The sequence below is a fragment of the Carassius carassius genome, chromosome 38 (genome assembly GCF_963082965.1).
Source record: "Carassius carassius chromosome 38, fCarCar2.1, whole genome shotgun sequence".
NCBI classification, from domain to species: domain Eukaryota; kingdom Metazoa; phylum Chordata; class Actinopteri; order Cypriniformes; family Cyprinidae; genus Carassius; species Carassius carassius.
The window spans coordinates 14288996-14316697 of record NC_081792.1 but is presented as its reverse complement, the minus strand read 5'-3'; the positions used below and the strand labels follow the sequence as shown (position 1 = coordinate 14316697).

The window sequence follows — 27702 nt, the reverse complement described above, 5'->3', positions numbered from 1 at the left end:
AGGAAGTTTTTAACTATTTTTTGTAACATTATATTTTTTTATTATATTAATAGTTGTCTATTTTGGTTTCATTTAAAATATTGCACATTTAATGCACATTTGCAAATTATTTATTTCATGTTTTGTGACAGTTTGTATTCAGAAGTTTAAGAGTAAAGTATGTTATTTAAGTATTGATTTTTATTTATTTATTTTGTATTAATACATAACCTCACTGTATTCATTTATAATGTAACATTATAGCGTGATATTTTTGTCAATAATCTTGAAGCACAAGTGACTCCGCGTGGTGGGAGGGGGGCCCCCAAATCACATTCTGCTTAGGGCCCCCAAGAGGCTCAGGCCGGCACTGCACTGCCAGGTGAATGCTGATTAGGAATGCAGTTTAATGTGCCAAAATATATATTAGTATAGCCTCAGATTTCAAAACAAGGCCCTGCAGTTGCTGTAGTCCAACTGACAATGCAGCTTAGACCTCATTTGCCTTTGTTCTTAATTCTAAAATTAACTGTCATAACATATGAGCCTACAGTATAGTCTTTGCAGATTTTGAGGGAATAATACTCTGAAATCTAGGTTACTTGTTCTTCAATATACTTATCTGTATATAAAAGTAGTAATATACTATTTAATCACAAATTAAAACACAAACATGACATTTGTCTATGCTTAGTCGACCAGTTTTTTTTTTTGGTTCCTCATCTGATAATGCAAAATCCTTCTAAAGGCAAGTTGCTTGACATCTGCATAAGCATATGCATTAATAAAACAATTAATAAATCCCCTGTTAAACTTTATATGTGACTATGGACCACAAAACCAGCATTAATTATTTGATAATCTGGAATCTGAGGGTGCAAAAAATTTTTAATATTGAGAACATGTCCTTAGCAATGCATATTACTAGTCAAAACTGAAGTTTTGATATATTCACGGTAGAAAATGTACAAAATATCTTAATGGAACATGATTTTTACTTAATATTGCTGCAAATACCTGTTACGTTTATGAACTTTCTGTTTCCTTATTTGGTCTTCCTGTTCTAGTTTGGTTAATTGATGATTCCCCACCTGTCTCCAGTTCCCTCATTACCTTCTGTGTGTTTAAATACCCGGTCTGTTCAGTTCTCCCTCGTCCGTGATTGTATGTGAAGTTATCTGTGAATGTCTATGTTAATGCTGAATGTAATGTAGTATATTGTCTGTATTCTCCTTCTTTCGTTTAGCATACATACACACCCATAATTGTAACAATACCCCAGCGACTTCAGACTGGTTTTGTGGTCCAGGGTGACATATTATGTTTTTCATTCTAAAAGATGCCTCAAGTCTTTAAATAATAATCCCATCCATAGATTGTAAAGACACAAACTTCTTAGTAAACCTGCTTGGGGAAAATAGTAGAATAGTCAGGTCTTTGTTCAATATATATATTTTTTTCTTAAAGTAATTTAACAAAACGTTGGCAGGTTTAGCAAGTAACACTTTCTTTTCAGTTCTCACAATAAACTTTATATTCAGCTTTTATTTACCCTTCAGCACTGAATACTGTAATGAATACCACTTTTTTTCAGTTTATCAAAGTTTCCACCAAATGTTTCACCTCTTTTCACTTCCTTTGAAGAATTACATCATGCTTTGCATGAAAGATTTCATGTTGTAAAAATGTATGGATTGATCAAACTTTTAGCTGCAATACATGTTCCACTTTTGCAATCTTGTAAGCCACAGGAGTAAAACAGTTACAGTACCTGGAAAAGCCGGGAGGTGGGTTCGGGATAAGGAAACTTTTTTCCAGATCTCGTAGGACGTCATTGAGCATGCGTACATGGGCGGGATCTCTCTCTTTGGGGTCGTTGGCAGGACGCATGACCTCAGATTGGAAGAAAGCTGAGTTGTCTCTCAAAGATGCAGCCACGTTCAGCAGGTCTGGCCGCCTCAGTAGGTCATCTAAAAATTATAATACAAGAATGAATTTAAGAATTTATTTTTATTATCTATCTGTCTGTCCGTCCGTCCACCATCCATCCATCCATCTATCTAAATGTGTGTGTGTGTGTGTGTGTGTGTGGATGATTTGCCTCTGAAGATGAATAAAATAGTAATCTGTGTAATCTGGTGTAATTTTCTCAAAAATTGCTAATAAATTGTATACAAATATGAAAAAAAATAGCAAGTGACAGTAAATTAAACAATTTTATGTAGAAAGTCCCATCATTCAAAGTAGCTTTTGTCTAATTTGACGTCATTCTCAAGGACGCACCCCCCGGCTCTGCACTTGACTTCACTTTGTTTTGACAGCTTATGTGCAACCCTCAAAACTCCAGCAAAGCACCGGCCCTCAGAATTACACAGCATAGTATTTAATGCCAAATTTGTGGGCAAAAAAATAAATAAATAAAAGATGCACCCCTAGCCTACCTCCATCTGCCTGGCAACAAGAGCTAACAAATGAGTCAAATACATGCATATTCAAGAAGTTTAAAAAGGGATGTGTTAAAAAAATGTGACTTGATTGCAAGTATCATGTCACTATAGCATGACTTCTAACCAGATCTATCTATCTATCTATCTATCTATCTATCTATCTATCTATCTATCTATCTATCTATCTACAGTCGTGGCCAAAAGTTTTGAGAATTACTTAAATATTGGAAATTGGAAAAGTTGCTGCTTAAGTTTTTATAATAGCAATTTGCATATACTCCAGAATGTTATGAAGAGTGATCAGATGAATTGCATAGTCCTTCTTTGCTATGAAAATTAACTTGATCCCAAAAAAACCTTTCCACTGCATTTCATTGCTGTCATCAAAGGACCTGCTGAGATCATTTCAGTAATCGTCTTGTTATCTCAGGTGAGAATGTAGAATGCACAAGGCTGGAGATCATTATGTCAGGCTGATTGGGTTAGAATGGCAGACTTGACAAAGAAGGCTTCAGGGCGTCCAAGAAAGTCCAGCAAGCGCCAGGATCATTTTCTAAAGAGGATTCAGCTGCGGGATCGGAGTGCCACCAGTGCAGAGCTTGCTCAGGAATGGCAGCAGGCAGGTGTGAGCGCATCTGCACGCACAGTGAGGCCAAGACTTTTGGAAGATGGCCTGGTGTCAAGAAGGGCAGCAAAGAAGCCACTTCTCTCCAAAAAAAACCCATCAGGGACAGATTGATCTTCTGCAGAAAGTATAGTGAATGGACTGCTGAGGACTGGGGCAAAGTCATATTCTCCGATGAAGCCCCTTTCCGATTGTTTGGGGCATCTGGAAAAAGGCTTGTCCGGAGAAGAAAAGGTGAGCGCTACCATCAGTCATGTGTCATGCCAACAGTAAAGCATCCTGACAACATTCATGTGTGGGGTCGCTTCTCATCCAAGGGAGTGGGCTCACTCACAACTCTGCCCAAAAACACAGCCATGAATAAAGAATGGTACCAAAACACCCTCCAACAGCAACTTCTTCCAACAATCCAACAACAGTTTGATGAAGAACAATGCATTTTCCAGCACGATGGAGCACCGTGCCATAAGGCAAAAGTGATAACTAAGTGGCTCGGGGACCAGAATGTTGAAATTTTGGGTCCATGGCCTGGAAACTCCCCAGATCTTAATACCATTGAGAACTTGTGGTCAATCCTCAAGAGGCGGGTGGACAAACAAAAACCCACTAAGTCTGACAAACTCCAAGAAGTGATTATGAAAGAATGGGTTGCTATCAGTCAGGATTTGGCCCAGAAGTTGATTGAGAGCATGCCCAGTCGAATTGCAGAGGTCCTGAAAAAGAAGGGCCAACACCGCAAATACTGACTCTTTGCATAAATGTCATGTAATTGTCGATAAAAGCCTTTGAAACGTATGAAGTGCTTGTAATTATATTTCAGTACATCACAGAAACAACTGAAACAAAGATCTAAAAGCAGTTTAGCAGCAAACTTTTTGAAAACTAATATTTATGTAATTCTCAAAACTTTTGGCCACGACTGTATCTATTTATCTATCTATCTATCTATCTATCTATCTATCTATCTATCTATCTATCTATCTATCTATCTATCTGTAATGTGACCTCTGTGAAAACCCAGCTAAAATCTTTTTTTTGTGTGTGTGTGTGTGTGTGTGTGTGTGTGATTCACTGTTTTCTACATAAAATCATCTTACATAACATAAAGAGCATTCTGTGAAAATATAACCTTGACATCTTTAATATATTTTTGAGAAATTCCATTGTAAATAAAAGCAATGTGCAATAATGTAAAAATATTTAAAACCGCAACACATTTCAACCATAATTATCCTTACTATGTGCCATGTACCACATTAAAGCAGAGATTCTCCCATTTTCATGTTTCATGTTAAAGTTTTGTAAAACTGGTTTATTTATTTCTATGTGCATGTTCAAATGTGCACAAAACATTGAAACTAATGAGGGGAACCACAGGAGCTTGATTGTAGAAACTGAAATTATTTATATAAAATTATTAGTAAAATGAAGTAGAAAACATCATTAATATATAAATTAATATATACAATTTAAGTAGACCATCTTATTCATGTCTTTGGGCTATTGAGCAAAATTTGAAATCGGCACTACACAAAAATAAATAAATGAAACCAGAAATTGAATAGTTTCAATTTCTATTGAAACTATTCAATAGAAATTTAATCACTTAAATCACTTAAATATAAAAATAATCACTTAAAATGATACATTTTCTTAGTTTAAACATTTGATACATCATCTATGTTATACAACCCGAATTCCGGAAAAGTTGGGACGTTTTTTAAATTTTAATAAAATGAAAACTAAAAGACTTTCAAATCACATGAGCCAATATTTTATTCACAATAGAACATAGATAACATAGCAAATGTTTAAACTGAGAAAGTTTACAATTTTATGCACAAAATGAAGTCATTTCAATTTTGATTTCTGCTACAGGTCTCAAAATAGTTGGGACGGGGCATGTTTACCATGGTGTAGCATCTCCTTTTCTTTTCAAAACAGTTTGAAGACGTCTGGGCATTGAGGCTATGAGTTGCTGGAGTTTTGCTGTTGGAATTTGGTCCCATTCCAAGCCTTATATAGATTTCCAGCTGCTGAAGAGTTCGTGGTCGTCTTTGACGTATTTTTCGTTTAATGATGCGCCAAATGTTCTCTATAGGTGAAAGATCTGGACTGCAGGCAGGCCAGGTTAGCACCCGGACTCTTCTACGACGAAGCCATGCTGTTGTTATAGCTGTAGTATGTGGTTTTGCATTGTCCTGCTGAAATAAACAAGGCCTTCCCTGAAATAGACGTTGTTTGGAGGGAAGCATATGTTGCTCTAAAACCTTTATATACCTTTCAGCATTCACAGAGCCTTCCAAAACATGCAAGCTGCCCATACCGTATGCATTTATGCACCCCCATACCATCAGAGATGCTGGCTTTTGAACTGAACGCTGATAACATGCTGGAAGGTCTCCCTCCTCTTTAGCCCGGAGGACACGGCGTCCGTGATTTCCAACAAGAATGTCAAATTTGGACTCGTCTGACCATAAAACACTATTCCACTTTGAAATAGTCCATTTTAAATGAGCCTTGGCCCACAGGACACGACGGCGCTTCTGGACCATGTTCACATATGGCTTCCTTTTTGCATGATAGAGCTTTAGTTGGCACCTGCTGATGGCACGGCGGATTATGTTTACCGACAGTGGTTTCTGAAAGTATTCCTGGGCCCATTTAGTAATGTCATTGACACAATCATGCCGATGAGTGATGCAGTGTCGTCTGAGAGCCCGAAGACCACGGGCATCCAATAAAGGTCTCCGGCCTTGTCCCTTACGCACAGAGATTTCTCCAGTTTCTCTGAATCTTTTGATGATGTTATGCACTGTAGATGATGAGATTTGCAAAGCCTTTGCAATTTGACATTGAGGAACATTGTTTTTAAAGTTTTCCACAATTTTTTTACGCAGTCTTTCACAGATTGGAGAGCCTCTGCCTATCTTTACTTCTGAGAGACTCTGCTTCTCTAAGACAAAGCTTTTATAGCTAATCATGTTACAGACCTGATATCAATTAACTTAATTAATCACTAGATGTTCTCCCAGCTGAATCTTTTCAAAACTGCTTGCTTTTTTAGCCATTTGTTGCCCCCGTGCCAACTTTTTTGAGACCTGTAGCAGGCATTACATTTTAAATCTAATTAAGTGGATAAAAGTGTAAAATTTCTCAGTTTAAACATTTGCTACGTTATCTATGTTCTATTGTGAATAAAATATTGGCTCATGTGATTTGAAATTCCTTTAGTTTTCATTTTATTAAAATTTAAAAAACGTCCCAACTTTTCCGGAATTCGGGTTGTATTCTGAATAAAAGAATGAAATTTGAAACTTCCACATCATTGCATTCTGTTTTAATTCACAATTTGTACAGTTTCCCAACTTTTTTGGAATCGGGTTTGTACATTACCTATTTTATTTTTTTATATATAATATTTGATATATCAATGTGTGTGTGTGTGTGTGTCCATACTGCAAATGCGTTTCTTTTGTGGCCATGTATAGCTAGAGCTAGACCGAGCACAAAGGAATAAATCTGAACGCAGGGATCACAAGATTCTTTTTTAAAAGTTGGACTATGTATCGACACACTTTAAAAATGCAATGCTTGTGGCAAAAGCTTAGAGCAACAGTGTACAGGAGATGTGATGCAACACCCACAAAAACATCTTTAAAAGTGATGAATTCAAAGACATATTTGTTTTAGAAAGGATTTTAGTGTGCAAAACTATTTAATGGCTAAAGCATATATATACAGTATATATATATATATATATATATATATATATATATATATATATATATATATATATATATATATATATTTCAACAATAATAACAATGATAATAATAATAATAATTGGGCGGTTGGCACGGTTTTATTCATTGTCTTTTTTTTCCTATTATATATTTTAGTAATCATCATAAATTATATATAATTTTATATATATTTTGAAATCGGACATTTCACTACTATGGAAATGGTACTTTAAAATCTTTTAGCAGTCTCCTCCCCCTTAGTGGGCAGTGTCAAAATGTATTACGGTATTTTACAATCAAAACTTTTTATAATCTTGATAAAATACATATAGTCTCAAGATTCCATATTCATTATTTTGTGATGGAAGTAATATTGAGAGAGAAATGTATACATTTGTGACAGAAAATTGCATTGAAAATAAATAAATCAATGGAGTTTGGGTGTTCATCCGGTGGCTAAACAAAATTTCATAAGGATTACATTTTATGAATTATAACAATTAAAGTTTGGATAGTAAACTTTCAAAAATGTTCCAAAATAAGGAGTGGCCGTTAAAGAGCAGGTCATGTGGGTTTGTTTTCCTGATCAAGTCATGTTTGCGATGGAGTTTCTGGTTAAGCAACTGCATCGGTTTCATCCTCTGACTCAAATTAATAAGGTACTATCGATGCTGTTTTTGTAACCTTATAGCATCTTTGTTTACAAGTAACCCTCCGGAGCAAAAAATGTATGGGCATTTCTTTTCCGACACGCACTGTATACGAAAAGACCAATCACAACAGACTTGGCCAGCTTACCAATCAGAGCAGATAGGTTTATGGAAGGGAGGGGTTTACAGACCTTTAGCTCAGAACTTCTTTAAACAAGTCATTTTTAAATCATTGAAAAAATTATTCTTATATTAAATGTATATTCAGAGAAAATTTAATTTAAACCTGTTGACTCCAAAACAATATTAGCACACTTTAAAATACCATATGACCTGCTCTTTAAGGGTTTTAGGAATAGTTCACTCAAAAATAATAATTTGCTGAAAAATTTACTCACCATCAGGCCATCCAAGATGTAGATGAGTTTGTTTCTTTATTGGAACAGATTAGAAGAAATTTTGCATGAAATCACTTACTAACCAATGGGTCCTCTGCCATAAATGGGTGCCGTCAGAATGCGAGTCCAAACAGCTGATAAAAACATTATAATAATCCACAAGTAACCCACACAAATCCTGTACATCTTGTGAAGTGTTTGCATGAAACAAATCCATCACTAAGGTGTTTTAACATTCATAATCCATAATAATGCTGAGTTTGGTTAGCTTTTCACTTCAGAAGATGATAACTGATGGACTGAAGTCATGTGGATTATTTGTGGATTATTGTGATGTTTTTATCAGCTGTTTGGACTCTCATTCTGACGGCACCCATTCACTGCAGAGGTTCCAATGGTGAGCAAGTGATGCAATGCTACATTTCCAGGATGATATCGTACAGAAAATGCATTTTAGGTTTTATTAAATAGAATATTAAATAGAAAGTTTTTGTGATTTCTGAAGATGCAATGGGTAATTATAACCATTTATATCTGAAATCAGAAAGCATCATTACCTTTATCTGCAAATTATCAGATTCCTGCTTTTATCACATACTGTATTAGATACCCAACAACTTCTAATTTAAAGTTACATCAAATGCAACCAAAAATTTAACAAATGGCAGAGTTAGCTAAGTGGCTGTTTAGAGGAGTGAAATAACTCCAGATGATGTTTGAATGCTGTGACTGAACAATGTCTGTGACTGCTTGTGTATTGCATTTTATAATGAACAGAAGGAGAAACAGCTCCTCTGCTACACAATTATTTTTCAACACAGTGATATTTTTAATTTTAAAGCTTACAATACACATTATTTTTCATTTCAAATCCAAAGAAAGCTGCTCTGATCAAATTATAAATAGCATACTTTGATAGTTACATATTTTATAAATAAATGTTCCCTTATGTTAGCTACTCTTTTTAGTAGGTTGTTACATTGCTAACTTTTCAAAGAGTACAGCTTAACTTTGAAGTGCTGACTAGAGATTTAATGTAGCTTCCCAATGCCAATAACAGCCTTAACAACGTATCTTGCAGCGAGTAAGTAACTTGTATGATTTCAGATGTCTGGCAGTCTTTATTCTTCACTCTGCTGAGTCACTCTAAAATAATCTGAACACCATTGAGCTGTCTGAATCTGAAGAGAACAAAAGATATCAAAGGTTTCAATTAGCCATGACTCTTTGATCTCAATTGATTCATTATTCCTCATGAATATTGTCATTAATACAGCATGAGAAGAGAGAGAGAGAGAGAGTCCCAACCAACAAGCATCCATTATCTCTATATACTTATATACAAACAAATTAAAAGTTTGTAAAAGGTTGGACTTTGTACTGATTGATTGATTTATTCAGCTGTAGGAAAATAAAGAGAACTTTGTTAATGAAGTGCAGTAAACAGTAAAACTGTTTGCTTTGAAAACCACTGTGTTCATAATTAAGATAATACACTAAAATAATATGGTAATACACACTAGTTTGAACTATCCAGCAGCAAAACCAGCTGTTTTGTACAACTTAAAATACTCTACCCCACAAATTTTAATAAAATAGCTTCAATGCTGAATTGCTACACTATATTTCTCAGCAACAAGGAGGTAAAATAGCTGTTTTTGAAGTAACTAAACTCACAGGTTCATTGTTTGTAGAGAGAAATACACAGATGCAACTCTCATCTCTCCCCCTCTTTCTCTCTCGATAATTAGTTCAAATAAATGCTATAATTGATTCAAATATATAAGATCTTACCTCACTACTTCATCTTTGTGTCTGATTTGAAGTAGCCATGCTAGAGCTAACAAACTGTAACTGACATTTTTTTTACACTTTCAGTCTAATATTGTGCTGTAAGCATTAACAGCTTTGCCTCCATATTGTGCATTAAAACCATTTAATGCACAGCTAGCCATGCATTATCCCTTACTTGATGCTTACCTGCCAGCCAATCAAAATCGAGTATTCAGACAGACCATGGTATAGATTTGTTTATACCTGACAAAGGTATCGAGTACAATGACAAGTTTTGACAGTTAAGGTAGCTTCACATCAGGGTATATCTTTCAGGAAACAGCTGGAAGTGCCAGTATGTGAAAATTGCGAGATCAAACATATTGAGATGTTTTCCATTCCAAACAGTGAGAGTGAAAATGCCTTCACGAAGCATCTGTAGATGACATGGGATTTTCTAAGGCATGCAATGCCACAGTCTTTTTGCCCCGCTGCAGCCAAGTCAGTAAAACAAAAGATTGTCTGATGAAATATCAATACTGCACAGTATTAAGGGCTTTGCAGTCTGTCTTCATGTGGCAGGATTATGTGCAATTACATTTCCCACCTGTCCTCTTCTCTGTGTTCATGAATATTTAAACACAAAGGTGCATTGCTCCAGCAGAGAACCAGAGCAGATTCAGAGGGGAAGCTCTCTATGTCTCTCTGCAGAGGTGAAAAATGGGCATAGATGAGAGCCACTGTATAATCATTTCATGTTATTTGAATCTCTAAAATCCAATTCTGCAAGTCTTTGAAAACATAAAGAGCATTTGGAAATAAAAGCCTGTCAAAAGCTCATTACTACATCTTTGGCTCTAATAAAGCAGCAAATATAAAGTGTGTTCCTCTCGTGGGAATGTTCTCCCTTTTTGTTACCCACACAGGGTAAAGCTGTTTATGAAAAGTGCCATAATGATGGCCGATCAGTTCTGACGCTTATAATCCCATTTGATCAGGGTACCGGTTGAGCCAAAAAATGGTTTGCACCAATCTTAATTTTACAAATGAAGAAATCGAGGTCATTCTTTCAGTGTCTCTTTAAACTGTGATGGAAAGATCAATAAGTTCACCCAAACAGATGATCTCTTCACAAATCATCTTTATGGGATCCAGCAGTTTACACCTTCAAACAATCATCCAGAAAAAAAAGTTCTGCCAACATAATGTACTTTTGTTAAAAATTGATGAAGATAACCTTTCTTTTTAAAAATGTAAAATAAGTTTATAAAGATGCATTCTTACCTTTGAGTTTGTTCTGAATATCCAAAGCGATATCCAGAGGATAAAATGGAAGAACGGGATCCGTAGCAAGTCGCAGAATGGCCTCGGCTGTTATCTAAATCAGCAAAAGACAAAAAGTCAATTTAGATCCTTGTTTATTAAATAACATACAAACTATTTTATTATTCTTTTTAAATTAAATATTATATTTTTATTTAACTGTAAAGCACCACAAATATCACAAATACTGTATTTTATGTATGTAATAAAATATAAATGTCATTATTAATGACAGTACCACCAAAATCATTATTGTTTTTATGAATGTTTCTATTAGGGATGCACGGTATATTGGCCACTATATTGGTATCAGCCAATAATTGTTAATTCTTCTGTTATCGTTATTGAACCAATAAGAGAATTTGACCGATATCTTAGAGCCGATAAATAATGCATTATTTCCTGCATAGACACTTCACCATGATGGTTTTTAATTGCTTGAAATATCATTGGAAACACTTTGAAAAGGAAAATGCAGTTAACTGCAACATGTGCAGGGCAAGTCTGTCATATTATAATGATAAGTCTACTGTAAAATAATGTAACGGAATCTTTGGAATAGGGAAGAGCGCATCCACAATGGATCCACACAACTAGCACAGTTCGCTTGTGCATTCACAGTCTTTTGTGCAATTGTAATATTGTGTTTATTCCATGCATATAAATCAGATTTTTTCTCAAATAGAATGCGTTTGGTTAAGCTATGGGGTTAATAGATCGCTTCAGTTTGCTGGTCATCATCTTTAGCTCAGTGCATGCAGCTCAAACAGCAGCTTACAACATTAATAACTATGATTGAGAATGTCATATATGTAACATTATAATGAAAACACTATTATAATAAAACGTTTATTATTTTTGTTTGGTTTGGTTTCCGTGTTTCAGCGCGTTGTTGCGGGAAGAGCCAAGAGCGCATCCCCAACAAAAGTTACACATTCTGATTAGGATGTAACTTAATTTGAATTCACATGTGCATTTGTTTTTTTTGTACGTATATAAGTTGTAATATTATATTTATGTTGTATAAATATCTGGATATATGATGCATTTCCCAGTGTTGAAGAAGCTGGCAGCATTTCAGTTTACCGGTGTTCATTCAGCTCTTCAGCTTCAGCACATGCAGCTTGTGCACAACATAAATAACTATAATTGGGAATGTCACAAACATAATATTATAAAGATAATATTACAGTAATAAAAAAGTTGTGAATTATTTAGGTTTGTTGGCCATGTTTCAGCGCATTCAGAGCGTGTCCACAACACATCTGACTATTCGGGTTGTAGTGCGGGTAGATTGCAATATTAAAAATAGGCTACTTCTGTTTTAATCTGTGAAGGCGAGCCAGTGGATATCATACAAGCAACGTGCAAACTTTGTGCAAGTCAAACTTATGCCGGTTATAGTGAAAGTAAAAACTGTCTGCGCTTTCGGCATCTAACGACGCATTTACAGCACGTATTCTGTCAGAGACGACGAGAGACAAATCTCCCAATATGTGGTAGCCTATATATAACTGTATTAATCTATTTCTTAATTTTTTTCTTGTGGCCCGAACATAGTGAAAACAATGAGTGGAAAGATTATTCGTGTTGAACAGGTTGTTTTTGAAAGTCAGTGGATAAAATAAAGCTGCTCTTTTGTTTCATTGATAAAGTGTTAGTGAAGTGTAACAGTTTTATTTAGGCTATATGCCTATAATTCATTGTAGGCTATAATATAAAAACATTTTCACTGAGGAGTAGTCTAAGCTAATAGGCAAAAAAAAAAAATATATATATATTTTTTCCTCACTGTGAGTCACAGCGTGTCAATTATGCGCTATGAAATCGTTGCAAAGCAAATTAATTGTAAAATTATTTTAATAATAAAAGTAACCTAATAATAATAGCCAGAAAATAACATCACTACATTAATTGTAAATGACAAATACTCTTATTAATGACAATATTTAATGATTTTGACAATATCTCTGGCTATAGTCCTTACATGATTCATTTCAACACACTCCATCGTCTATCGCCTTATATTTATTTTACACATAAGTAGGGCTGCACGATGTGTCGTTTAAGCATCGATATCGCGATGTACGAATCCACGATAGTCACATCGCAGGATGTGCGATGTAGGCTGTCATAGTTGATCCGTTATCCATTAACTGTATGGGCCAGCTGCTCCCCGGCCCTTGACGAATGTGATTCACGGAGAGCACGAGAGAGAGAGAGAGCGTAAGAGAGAGAGAGCGAGAGAGAGAAAGCGAGAGAGAGAAAGCGAGAGAGAGAGAGAGAGAGAGAGAGAGCGAGAGAGAGACAGAGAGAGAGAGCGGTTCAAACAACATGAGCGCTGTCTTGCTCTCTCTCCCTCGCACATATTAATCAATTGACATGATGGTGTCGATGTTTAAATCATTTAAAATGATATTAAAATGATATATGACAAAACATATTAACATAATAATGGTAAAATAGTAATGTTGTGAAATAATAATACAACTTAAAACTACAGTTTTCTGTATTAATATGTTCAACAGCCATTACTCCAAGATTCAGAATCACATGATCCTTCAGAAATCATTCTAATATGCTGATTTTGTGCTCGAGAAACATTTGTCGTTATTATCAATACTGAAAACTATACTTGTTGATGCTATTTATTTATTTTTTTATTTTTTTTTAGCATTTTGCTATAATCTTTACTTTTTTATTTACATGTTATGGATACAGAACATGAAATTATGAAAGGAACAAATGGGGAATAGGATATTGAGAGCCAAACTCAAACTCATATTACCTACATGAGCACAATGGCTCAGTGGGTAACGACTATGCCACAGCACCAAAGTAAATGCTTTTTTGATGACATAAAATCATTAAAATGCATTTTATTTTATCACTATGTGGAATAAATAATAAGCAAAAACTTGATGCTGAAACACCTGATATTTTCCATAACTGCAATACTGTACATCAAAATCATACATTTTCCTGTTCACCTTTTTTTCTTTCTCTAAAACATATAGTTTTTTTTAGGGGGGGGGGGGGGGGGGTTCTTATTAAAGCCCTAAGTGTCAGTTGGTTTGATGTGAAATCAATCACAAACAGAGATATTCTAGAATTGATTTCAACAAAGAGAGCATTAATCAGCACTACAGAATGTGCCTGAACCCAAAAGCTGATTTTTTATTTATAGTCTCATTCCTGGAGTTGCTCTATAGTTATTTTGCTCCCTTTTTCTATAGGGTCGCAGAAACCAATACCCTACATCAAAAATGCCACAGAGATGAGAGAACTATCACACATTCAACTAATTTCAATACATAAAACATGTACTTATTACACATCTACATTCTATAGTAGTTTTTATTTTTTTATTTTTTTTCCACTTTAGTCTCTCACAATGTTGTTTCACTCCAGTTGTACAGAAATATGTTGGCAAATTTCATCATCTAAGACAACAGTTGCCTGTCTGTAGACACTTTAAGGTGTAAAGAAGCATGGCTCCTGCCAGCATCTTTTAGTGACAAAAGATGAATAGAGAGAGAAAAAGAGAGAGAGAGAGAGAGAGAGAGAGAGAGTGTGTGTGTGTGTGTGTGTGTGTGTGTGTAAGAGAGAGAGGGGGGAGAAGAGAGGCCTTCAAAATGTGTTATTAGCAGGTATAGTCTTGGCATGGAATAATATGGGCAAAAAAAAAAATTCTAACAGATAATACAATCTGCACATACAGTATCCGTTTACGGTTTGACATCAAAACCCAATGATTAAAGACTTTTAATAAAAAATTTTCATTTCTCTATGGAGTGTTACAAGCTCTTGGTGCATAAAGAAGATCAGATATTCTTTATAAAAGATAGAACTTGTCCACGCCCTCCTAATTTAAATTGTAAACGATAAACTATATTTCATTATAAAGGTTGTTATAAATTATAATTGATGTGTTCTATTGTTTAAGTTTAAATAAACAATACTTTTTGTTCACACTGCCCCAGTCCGTTTCAGCCTTTCCTGCACACATTCATACTTCTCTGGCTGGGATTTGTCTCTAATTATTCTTTATTCACACTGTTTTAATACCTTATTTTCTTCGACCTTCTTTGGCTTTGTATCAATTGGCCTTCCACTTCTTCAAAAATACACTTTTCTACAATTTTACTTTATAACATTAGTCTATAACATTAGAGTTTGAAATTCTGTGATGCGATGTGGCTTCTTCACAGAATTAGACAGCAAATATTTTATAGTACTCAATGATGAAGACTTTGTCGATAAGCATTATATTAAAAAATATGCTTTAGTCTCATGAAAATACCCAATATGGCTTGAAGAACACAAATAAACCACATATCATCGCAATCTTGTTAAAAGTTTCATCAGTTTCATCAAAGCACATTTATTTTTCTCAGCACTTTCATTTTCGTTTGCAAAACTTCAATTATATTGAAAATATATGTGGCATTGAATTGACTCCATAGTGGGAGGTTATTGACAGCAGAGGGCTCCCTCTGAGCGCCTCAGCCTGACTGATGAATGGCTAAACACTGATTCACAGCACAAAGACAGGCCTGTGTCTGTTCTCGACACTAGACCGAAGGGTGTTTGTTTCCCATGTCGTATTGTTCTTTTAGTGGGGCGAGTTTTAACTATGGGGTCAAGCATGTTTTGATTTGGAAGTGCACATGTACTTTGGGATTTTGCCATCAGATCTGACAGACTAGAGGGATATTTGAAATGTGCATGGATGTACAGTGAATGTACAGAACATGACAAAGACACAGTGGGAAGAATGACATTACTGAGGACAAATATTGTCCATCCTTTCTGCACAATGTGTAAAAGTATACACACTGTGACTCATCTACTTCACTGAACTTGAAATTTGAATTTATTTTGAAGCAGGGCTGAGTTAGTTAAGAACTATTATTTTGGCACATAGGGTCTAGTAAAAATCTAAATCAAAGTGGTGTGTGCTGATCTGTAATCTGCTAAAAGAAACTGACATTATTTTTAATAGCACCAGACCCTAATAAAATCAAGCCAGGACATCATATTAATTAGGTCTCAAATCATAAAAAAAGATGCCCCAAGGTTATGAAGTCAGTAGGTGTTAAACTCTAAAGATGTGAGTTCTTTAAAGTGAAAATTTGAAATGTGTCCCCCCTTTAAAATGATGCTGTGAAATAGTCACACCATGCAAATCTGATAAATTGACACATGGCTGAGTTTTGTTTTAATCTAATTAGTGAAATTACTAATGAAAATCTTTCTCATTACTTTTTTATCACTCTTTTTTTGGGGGTCAACGATAAGGAAAATGCACATCATGATGATAATTAAATCATGTTAATTACAAATACTAGTGTTGTCAAAAATGTAGAACACTGCAAGATATTAATAATGCACTAACAACTTATGTATATTTTTTTATTCGTCAGACTTCCAAAAATTACAAATCATGGAAGCCTGTTCAGCAGAAGCATTCATAACCTTAAAAACCCAAACCTTTGGTGTTTCAAGAGTAACAGTATTTACAATTTTAAATGAGTAAAAAAGCATGGAGAGACTTCAACAGCAACGAAGAATTGTGGGCGAAAACCAAAAATTAATGATAGGCACCATCAGACACTACTGCAGCAAACAAGTGACAGCAAACCTCAATATTCACATCTTTCCACAAAAACTGACCTCACAGTACTTCACAAAACCAGCATCCACAAAAAAAGCTGCAACTGCTAAAGTCATCATCTTAAAACCTGGACAGGTGGAGCACTAAAGATATATTTAAAGGGGTCATATTAAGTGAATTTCAAATTTTCTTTTCTGTTTGGATTCTTATACGCTCTTGGTGCATAAAGAAGATCTGTAGAGTTGCAAAGACTAAAGTCTCAAAGAGATATTCTTTATAAAAGTTAAGAGTCAACCACGCCTACCTGAAACCCCTCATTCTAACACGCTCCATTATAATCAGTAATCATGTCCCCACTGGATGCAACAAATGCATTGTTTGTGATGGGTTTTATTGTTTTTGTCTTGTTGCCATAACAGTATGGTGAGGTGCATAACATTTCTGTCACACACTTGAGACATTCGGCCAATCACAACGCACTGGAAACCTGGCCATCTGAAATCAGATGCACATTTGAAACTGAAATATAATTTAATTTAATTTGCATGTATTTCATAAACAAATGATCCTTTCTGGATTTCAATCCGCCATCAAAATTATTCTAGCTGCTGTGAGAATAGGCTGTAAACGATCTGTCACCTGCAGGATCCTCACATGCGATAGCCCAGTAGCTGGGACAACTTCTTTATGTTTACAGACGTGACATAATGACGCAGTGCCATGCTTGAATTTCCAGCAGAAACCTACCCGAACCACTCAAATTAGAAAACATTATTATAATATTGCCGTTGTGAATTGGGCTAAAGTAAGGTGATAGTTTTGAACTCTGGCTGTTAATATACTTGCTCAAATATTGATATGGGATCATTTTTAACCAAAAAAAGTTACGGACTGCAGCTTTAAATGAAAATGTTTTTTATTAACTAAAATTAGATACCATTTTAGTCCGATTAAAAATGACTAAACATACAAAAATAAACAAATGGTACTAACACTGGCTGAGAAAAACAAATAACTAACAAATGTTGTAACAATTTAATTCTCTGAACAAAGAGCCAACATGACAGATGTTTCTACATCTTCCCATTCCTATGAAATAACAACTTCACTACCCTCACAGTTCAAGCAACTCTTGAAGATTTACACAGCAACAAAGCACTAAAACTCAGAGCTGACCACATGGCATTTAATGAATCAATGCCTTAATGACCACTGTCAGTCAAATTTATTTCTGCAATATGTCTGTGAAGATGAATCTCTCGTCAAGCAGCCTTCTTTTTCTGTCATTAAGCTTCCAGATGGTACCATGTCAAGAGTTAACAGTGAAAGAAAAACAACTAAATATGCAGGTAGAAAAGGTCTCATGTGAACATAAATGATGCTTGCTTTGTTGTCTAAGTGCATCTTGAATTACATACCAGTTATTCAACAGGGACATGCATAACTGTGTATTGTGGGTCTTAGGGGCTTACGTGACAATTTATTTGCATTATCTTAAATTCTCAATGACTGGCATGACCATCAAGCTGTAAACAGAGGAAGTGTGTTTGTATTGAGTCTGTTGTACTGGCAGGTCATTCATCCATGTTTTTGTGCATGAATTCAGCCGTTAAATCTTCCGTTTGGCTAGGAACGGGCAGATTATAAAAATTGTTGAGCTTAAGTAATGTTTTATTCAGCCATTTAAAAATATCACAAAAACACACAATGACATTCTTGACTAAAGATTTGTAGCAATGACCTGCAGAAAATGGGAAAACCACTGAGCAAAAAGAGGAATGAACAAATGTCTGTGTGTGTGTGTGTGTCTGTTTATTGAACAGTAAAATGAGGAGATATTAACTCATGACAAACATCTGCCAGATGCTGGAGCCAATTATACTTACTGCCTGCAAAGTTTCATTTCAAATTACAAGCTTGCAATTTTCCTATTCCGCAAGCATGTTTTTGATTATTAAAAGCTAATTAGATTGCAGCATATTTTTAGCACAGTTCTGTGTTTGGATTCGAAGAATGGGCTTAAATGATTGGACTGGTTCATGAAAAAAACATTGTGCTGTATGTATTAATACCCTTGTTAATGAACAATATGTAAGAGTTTTTTAGATATTAGGATAGTAGAGCTTAAATATGTTAAATATGTATAAATATGTTTTGTTTTGTGGAAACATAGATTAATACTACTAAAGTTAAATTGAATCTTACATTTGGGTATTTATTCAATAAATAAATATTTATAATAAGTTGTCACACTGTCAAAAGTCTATAGTAAAATACTTCTGATACAACCATACACACGCACACACGCACGTGGACACACACACACACACACACAAACACAAACACATATATTATTTTAAACAAGATTAACAAGACTCAACACAGACTTCTATGGCATATCATATACCATTTTATATCATTACATTCACCAATATATTCAAAATTACACACAGTCACAAACACATATATTATGTACATATTATATGATTATATTATTCTAAGTATGGTTAAAAAAAGTCTTAGAAAGATTTACTGTAGTATAAATAAATAAATAAATAATCTGCAAAATTCCTCTCCATTGGTCCATTCGCTGGTCCATTATCATTTTCCTTACTATATATGGTGAAAAACTGTAATAAATCCAATGGGACATTTCATGTAATTTTACAGTAAAATATTGCTTAATTTTGAGTTTTTAGAAGTGTTTATTATTTATTTATTATTTACAATGTAAAAATGAAAACTGACATTCCCAGAATCCAATGTGTGACACTTCACATTTAAGGGTTTTTATTTAAACACAACATATTGTGTTACAACATACTTCTATATATTTGTATTTACTTAAACTTTGATTCATCAAATTACTTATTGTCTCATTTACACTTGTATATTATAAAGTTACAAACAGGTTTTAGTACTTCAGTAGGTTGGTACAGCAGTTAATGCAGAGAGGGTGAACATTCTAATGTGACATTTCTGTTACTGCATCCAATAATGAATCAGAAATTATAAACCCTGTTCCAAGAAACTCAGTAATCCATCACCAATCTTACCTACATATGTGATTTAGCTTCTTCTGAAAGGAATTAAAAAGGTGAAATGCACTTTGAGATTTGCTCATATGATTAAAAATATATAATAATATTAATAATAATAATAATTTTTCAAAAAAAAATTACAAATAAAATTAAAAATACTAATAAAAAAAAAATTACATATACATACATATATATATATATATATATACATACATACATACATACATACATACATATATATATATATATATATATATATATATATATATATATATATACACATTAGGGCTGTCCCGATCAGGTTTTTTTAGTCCGAGTCATTTGATTTTGAGTATCTGCCGATACCGAGTCCCGATCCGATACTTCTATAATACATAAAAAAAGAATAAAGAAGAGAGAAAAAACAGATCCAGGATGTTCAATAAATTACATTTTGAAATATATTCAAATATAAAACAGCTATTTTAAATAGGCTAGTAAAAATATTTCAAAATCTTACTGTTTTGCTGTACTTTAGATCAAATAAATGCAGGCTTGGTGAATAGAAGGGACTTCTTAAAAAAAAAAAAAAAAAAAAAAACCTTAAGCTTACTGTTCAAAAACTTCTGACTGGTAGTATAGGCAACTTTATTTTTTCTCTAATTTCTAGCTTTTAATTGGCTTAGAAATCTACAAATGGTGGACAATAACACTGGTGGACAATAAATACTATGTCAATCAGCACTGCATTGTTCATACTTTATTTATCACCTGCTGGAGATGACTTGAAGAACAATTTATTGTCGTGATCGTATATTAACGTCTTCGTGTTTGCATAAGTTTCTGTTTTCCTGTGCGCACCACAGCATAGCTGGACGCTTCTGTCCATATTAGGAATTTCCTGATATCAGCGCGAGAGCGCGCTCCGGCTTCGAGTATGAATGAAACACACACTGCATGAGAGTTTAGCGCTCTGTGATGTTCATCTCGCTGTATCCTGAGTCCGAATGAAATATCAGGTCATGCGCAAACTATCATGTCTCTTTGAGTTTGAATCTATATTTATTTACACCAGCTCTTGAAAACAAAGTGATGTCATGCCGCACGCGTCGCTGTTTCTGTGTGGAGTCAAAAGGGTCTAACTCTGTGCCACCGCATAACAAAAGATGTGTCAAAAATTAATGAGAATATATATATATATATATATCCGAGACCTGATCGGGAGGTAACGTCCGATTCCGATCGAGTCTGAAACCACGAGATCGGGCCGATTTCCGATCACGTGATCGGATCTGGACATCCCTTATATATATATATATATATATATATATATATATATATATATATATATATATTATTTTCAGTGTAGCCAGGTCCTGATTGTTTTTTTTTTTCTAGCCTTGTTTTCTATCCATCATAAAATTAATGTACTATTTATTTGTTACACATACAGAATGCAACCAAATCCTTATTGTAATGACTGATGCAACCCTGGTCAGAATATTATAGTTAGCCTATAATGTATAAGACAGTACAGCATGCCTACTGTGGTACACAGATGGAACCTGCTGTGTGATACCAAAAAACAAACAAACAAAAAAAACACTCAATTTAATACAACTGTATGTTACAAATGCACAGATTAGCTGTCTTGGTGCATTATGATGTGTTACTGATGTTCTCAGAAACTGTGCATGCCTGAGAGCTGTAAAGACAGTGAGAAACTGCGGTCCCTACAGAGTACACTCATGACTGCATTTTAGATTTGCATTTGTTTTCTAACAACTTCAAATTATGTGCCATTTTGCTTCATTATAGATGCATATCATATGCGCTTAATTGGCTTTTGTGGGACCTTAAAAAACAGTGCTGGGTCCATTTACAAAATGACTAACAAAGTTACAATAAGACGGCAGAAAAAGACAGAATTGTTTTCTCGTGAAAGAAAAGAGAAGTGTCAAATATATCAAAGGGCTTCTATGCACAGAATTTATTTATACAGAATAAAAAATAATCTATTGGTAGACCTGACCAAATTCAAGATGCAATGTTATGTGGTTCCACTCGAAACAAAGCCTCAAAAAGTTGAAAGTGACATTTGAACCCAAACCTACTCAGTATGAAGGTCAGGTGAGGCTTCCTGAGTTTCTACTTGTAAACAGCATTGAAACCGAGCATGCTTGTCAACAGTAATAACATTACTATGCTGACAAATTGTCAAGGTCCCTCTGGCCAGAATTGTATGCCAGCACTGCTGGTATTGTTAAATTTTAACATTGTTGAATATGTGTATTTTTTTTTTTTATCTCTCTGTCTATCTGTCTATCGGTCTCTGTCTATCTGTCTGTCTATCCGTCCATCCATCTATCTATAGTATAATATTATTTTAATAGCAATTTTGATTACTGCCAGTGTGTCCATCCATCCATCTTTAATTTAGTATTATTTTAATAGTAATTGTGATTACTGCCGCTGTATACATCCAACCATCCAGCAATCTGTCTGTCTATCTATAGCATAGTATTATTTTACAGTTTTTCTCAGTTGCTTTGGTGCATTTCTCAGATCAGAAATGAAATTCTCAAAACTACTTGTTCAACCTCCACATCATCTAGTCAATTGTGCACATCATAAAGCAGTATCTTATTCTTTTGAACGTGGTGCATTATTTTCTAATAATTCGACGGACTAGAATCAGTTATTCTGCTTATAAGATGATTACCACACCTCAAATATGGTTTAGATGTTGTTTTTAAAGACATTCATCAGGTTTTTGTCCTTAAAAAGTGGTCTTATAGGACTGATTTCTTACACATCTCATCCACCTGCCTGGAACTACTTTTGCCATCCATTTCCCTGGAAATAATTGTTCACCTCAGAATGTTTAAGATCCATAAACCAACTTTTAGGAATGAAACGGGTGTAGTCAAGGCAATAACATGCTCTGAAAGGATGGGCAAATTTGTCCTCTGAAAGTGCCAGACAGGCTCCTAGATGTCATGCAGTTTTCAACCTTTCAGCAAAAAGGCTTCAAAAGTACAGAGGGCTTTTTAATCAGAAGCAGTGATGGATGAACCACAAATCTTCACCACGCTTGGGACAAACCAGTAAACGTGAAGCAGAGACACTCGACAGCCTTCGATCTGTGGACAAATTACACTCCCCTGTTACAATGTGCATTAAACGACACCCGCGTCAGCTCTCATACAATGAGACGCCAATTGTATTAGCCAGGTGATAAAACAGTATCTGTGGGAGAGCACCATACACCAAACACAGAGTTCAACCCAGGAGTGTCTGGGAAAATTACTCCTTGACATCTCGTCATGTTATGTATTAGGCAGCAATAAACTCCTACTGATATGCTGCCAGTGTTGGGGTGCAGAGGAGGTGGAGAGAACCAATCACACGCCTCATTCGGGGAGATAAAGTGAAAATGTCTGCATTTTGTTCATCTGTCTATGACTTGAAAAACCTGATTTCTCCAGTCGGTCTAGGTTAGCTACTGTAAAACATCCATTTCGAAACATTCAAAAGTGGGAAGCAAACAAAAGATGCAATTTAGGAGAAGTCCAGTAATTAGCTCTTTCATAAACATCCAAAGAGAAAATAATTTGTATTTCTTGATAGAATGTTTTACCCATCCAGTTCATCTGCAGGTCAAAAACAGAAAAAAAGCACAGTCAATTGTGACATTCAGCCTTTGTGGGACTAAATATTCAGAGTCATCTCGACTAAGAAACCAATAAATGATTATCAGCAATGTGGTCCAGCCAGAACATCCCACTTTGTGTCTGTCTACATGAGAGACTGCTGTAGTTGGTGTTTACTGAGATAACAGCGACTAGGTGTTATTAAACAGCTTCAGGAACTTCAGATTAATACATTGTAAATGTGAGTCATACTCGAATCAAAATGGCAACCATGAAGAAATCTATTTCTCAGAAGTGGCTCTTTTAAAGATTAAGAGACATTAGATTTCAGTAAAATAACAGTTCAGCTAAAATAAAAAAATCTTTCATGATCTTGGGGCTCATAGTTGAAGAAACAGCCAAAACTTACTTCCTGCCTTGGAATACGGGCAAAATATATTTTACAGATTATCCAGTATGCTCTTTTTCATAATAGTGACTGACTCAAACTATTATTTTCAGAAAAAATTTGAGACTTAAATTTCGATGATAAAGAGGTTTTTTATGATTTGTCTCTCCTGTAAGAAATAATACAGCCCAGTCCAGAAAAGCAGATCAGGGCAACATACTTTATGAAAACCTCTGCGTGGCTGACTGAGGTGTTAAGCAGTGTTGAGAATCTTTCCATTACCTCCTCACCTCATCTCTTTATCATCTCTCAGTCTCACACTCCCCATCTCCCATCCCAGCGGACAAAAGCCACATCTGTTACACACACAGTGCAGCTATACAGGGACTGTACTGCTGAGGCCGGAGGCAATGGACTTGAGTTGGCACATTGTCTTTAGTGATTAAGTCACCTCAGTGAGCTTTGACAAGTCATGTGCTGCAGTCTTTCCATATGTAATTCATCAGTTTAGGATGATCTTTTCTAAATAATCACGTTATCTTCTCTCTCTGCGTTCACACTAAAGGGATAATTCACACAAAAATGAAAAGGTCTTAAACAACAGTACCACCCTGTTTAGGACACCCATTATTGAGGCGTTTTAGCCTTGAACTGTCACTTTTAGCCAAAATACCAGTCCATAATCCATGATAACACTTGCTCCAGTGAGATATATGCATATATATATATATATATATATATATATATATATATATATAATAATTTTAAACATCCCAGCTAAAATTGTAAAGTGTCTTTTATCCCTTCAATGAATGATCCATGCAGCTCTTTTCTCTCTCTCTCTCTCTCTCTCTCTCTCTCTCTCGTTTAGAACTTTTGGACAGTTTCCAAAAGTTGTAAATGGTGCTTGATCTGTGCACATTTTTCTCCTGATTCAGATGAGATGACTTTCTTGATCGATAGAAGACTCATCATTTACTGGAAAGCAACAGTTTGAAGACTTGAAGATGGATCAGTTATTTACAAACATGCAGATTTTCACATTAATTGATGCACTGGAGTCTTGTGAATTACTTGTGGATTATTGTGATGTTTTTATCAGCTGTTTGGACTCTCATTCTGATGCCACCCATTCGATGCAGAGGACCCATTGGTGAACAAGTGAAGTAATGTTACTTTACTCCAAATCTGTTCCAATGAAGAAAAAATTCATCTATTATCTTGGGTGAGTACTTTTTCAGCATTTGTTTAATTAATTAATTTTTTATTTTTTTTATTTTTACTGGGTGACTTTAATGTGTAAAAAAAATAAAAATAAAAAAACCTTTATAGTGAGTCATTCGTGGCCATGAATTCCCAATTCCTGGCCACTACACTTCCCTGCATATCATGTGTGGGAGTCCATACAAAACAACATCGGACCTCACTGGACCCTTTTAACACTTGCTAATTCCATAGAGTATTTTGATATCCCAGCATTCTTAATTGTACGGCTTAACTGAAGTTCAACTCAAAATCTTTTTCTAGTCTAATTCTATAAGAGTAATATGTGGGAAATTAGTGCTATCATATCATTTTAGACCTTATATTTGGGGGAAAAAGTGCTTTCTTGGTCAATTCTTCTATGATTCTTTATCCTCAAAATGGCAAATTCATATTAATAAAACTGCATATCAGATGCTCAATTTAAACAATTAAAAAGCTAAAACATTAAGAATCGAAATGAGGGTGAATTCTGACAATGGACAGCTGATGATCCTGTGCCTCTGGATTAGCACTGATGGACACAAAACAATGCAATCTGAATGTCACCCCCAAATGAATGAGTGTGAAATAACCACACTCATTCACAACTTGTTCTTTTGGGGGGGGTTCGGATGGGGATCTCTGGACGCCCTTGAATAGATGAGTTCACTCAAGAGGATGGAATGTAAATTGATATACTTCTCAGGTAGACGTTCCCCACGGAGTCCATCAGCGGATTCCTGCCCCTTCCGGGTGCCATGCAAGCAAAGCTGGCAGAATCTTCCATTCACCCCTCTTCTCCTGCCCGGCTAGTGTCATTCAGGCTGTCAGAGTACAATACCAAGTCTTCAAACTTCACCGCCGCCACTATTTACATCTGACACATAACAATGGCTGTCCTGGGACGTTCAATCACACCAGCAGATGCTCTCAGCTTCCTCTCGCTGGCAGCTTCCATCCTCTCAGGCTTCCTACTCCACCACAGTTTTCTGGCTGGCTGATTCCCAGGGCAAGCGATGAATGGGAGGTTAATTTTGAAAGAATATCTGGATGGCATGCGTCTATCTCTCTTGTAAGTTCTGGCAAGAACAGAGGCACACTTCATATGTACATCCGCAATCTTTCCATTAGTAGACGTGCCACTGGGCATCTTGCTCAAAGGTCTAATCTGGAAAACTTAACTTGTGAAACTTGCAGGTAACACAACTGTTATGCAGATGGTACCCATCATGCACTGCAATCATATATGATCATATCAGTTAAAACAGCTTTTGGTCAGTCTAATTACATGAACTGTCCAAGCAAGATACAGGAGTTTATTAATTCTCACATTAGACTAAGTCTGTATGCAATGTCTTACACAATTTTTGTGAGCCTTATACCAATCAGAAGTTTGGGGTGGGTACATTTTTATGAAAGTCTCTAATATCCACAAAGGCAGCATTTTGTTTCGTAATACAATAAAACTATTTCTACAGTGAAATATTATTTTTAAATAAGTGTTCTCTATTTTTATATAATTTGAAATGTAATTTATTTCTGATGCAAATCTACATTTTCAGCAGTCATTACTTCAGTTTTGAGCATCACATGGTCCATTAGAAATCATTCTAATATGCTGATTTGGTGTTAAAAAAAAAAGGTTAATACTGCTTAATATTTTTGTGGAAACAATGGTAAGAAAAAATGTGACAACCCCACACAGCAGTATTGTCAAAAGAAAAAAAGCCTTTAAATATAAACTATAAATATAAACTATACTATTTACTATATATATATATATATATATGTATATGAAGATTTTGGTTCCAAAACACAATAAACGCCATAAAAAAATAAAAATACAAATTGCGTTTCCGCCAAAATCAGTATTGTTTCTGGTTGGTATTGAATAGTCAAACATTAATTTTACGCAAAATGCAATATTCTCAGTTATTAGGTTATGTTTTTCCCTTTTCTCCAAAGTGCCAGTCTCCCTTTTTTTGCAGAATGCAATATATTCACTCAACCAATCACAACGCACCATTCCACACACTAAACGGTATCAAGCAATCACAGCACACCATTCTACGCGCTCTAGACAGTAATGGCGGTGCTTTGAATACACTCCGCCTCTTAGTTTTACTCCTATACTTTGTACTTTGTGATCAACAAACAAGGGCTACATGATAAATCACATGTGATTGTCATCCGCATCTTGTCAGTAAAGCCAGTTCTTTGATTAATAGTACCGGTAAATCTCCATCACATGCTTTTAGATTGAGCGACATTTAATACACAGAGCCGTAGATCACTGACAAGCTTTGTAAATCAAGCTCATCAGAGGATGTCATATGTGTTGTGTATTTTCATCAGTTTCAAAATGAAAAATGGATTTATTATATTTTGGGAAAAAAGAATAAAATCTTATTATAAATCTTTGAAAAAAAAAACCCCCTGGATTTAATTTTTTTTAAAAATGTTATTATAACCTAAAGATGCTATGTGAAAGTTTGAAACAGACAATAGTGGTTTTCATCTTGCCACATTCTTGGTAAAGAAAACACATTTTTATTATATTATTAAAAATTGATGTATTTTGTTTTGGAACCAAACTCTTCATATAATCTATGACTACTTAAATCCATGTATAGTATACTAGTATAAGTTTCCTAAAATCATACATTTATTGTAATATTCATAGGTATAATATGCTGTTAAACCATTTAAACCATTTCAACTTACGTAACTTACAGTAAAGTTAACCAATTAACTAGTTTTTACTCCAACATTTGTACAGCTTTCTGTAGAATTTACTTTTAACAGTACAAAAAGCAGTGCAGAGTCTCTTCAACTTGC

At 34.9% G+C, this 27702-nt stretch overlaps 1 protein-coding gene across 1 annotated transcript in view; it reads right to left on the bottom strand.

The window, feature by feature from the left end:
• LOC132119389 (inactive N-acetylated-alpha-linked acidic dipeptidase-like protein 2) overlaps window positions 1-27702 on the bottom strand; it is a 306226-nt gene that overhangs the window by 15776 nt on the left and 262748 nt on the right. Inside the window, exons 12-13 of the mRNA XM_059529291.1 lie at window positions 10903-10996; window positions 1751-1949 (exon numbers count right to left, since the gene is read on the bottom strand). Of these exons, the coding sequence (XP_059385274.1) occupies window positions 1751-1949; window positions 10903-10996 (293 nt within the window). The remainder of the gene's footprint in view (window positions 1-1750; window positions 1950-10902; window positions 10997-27702) is intronic.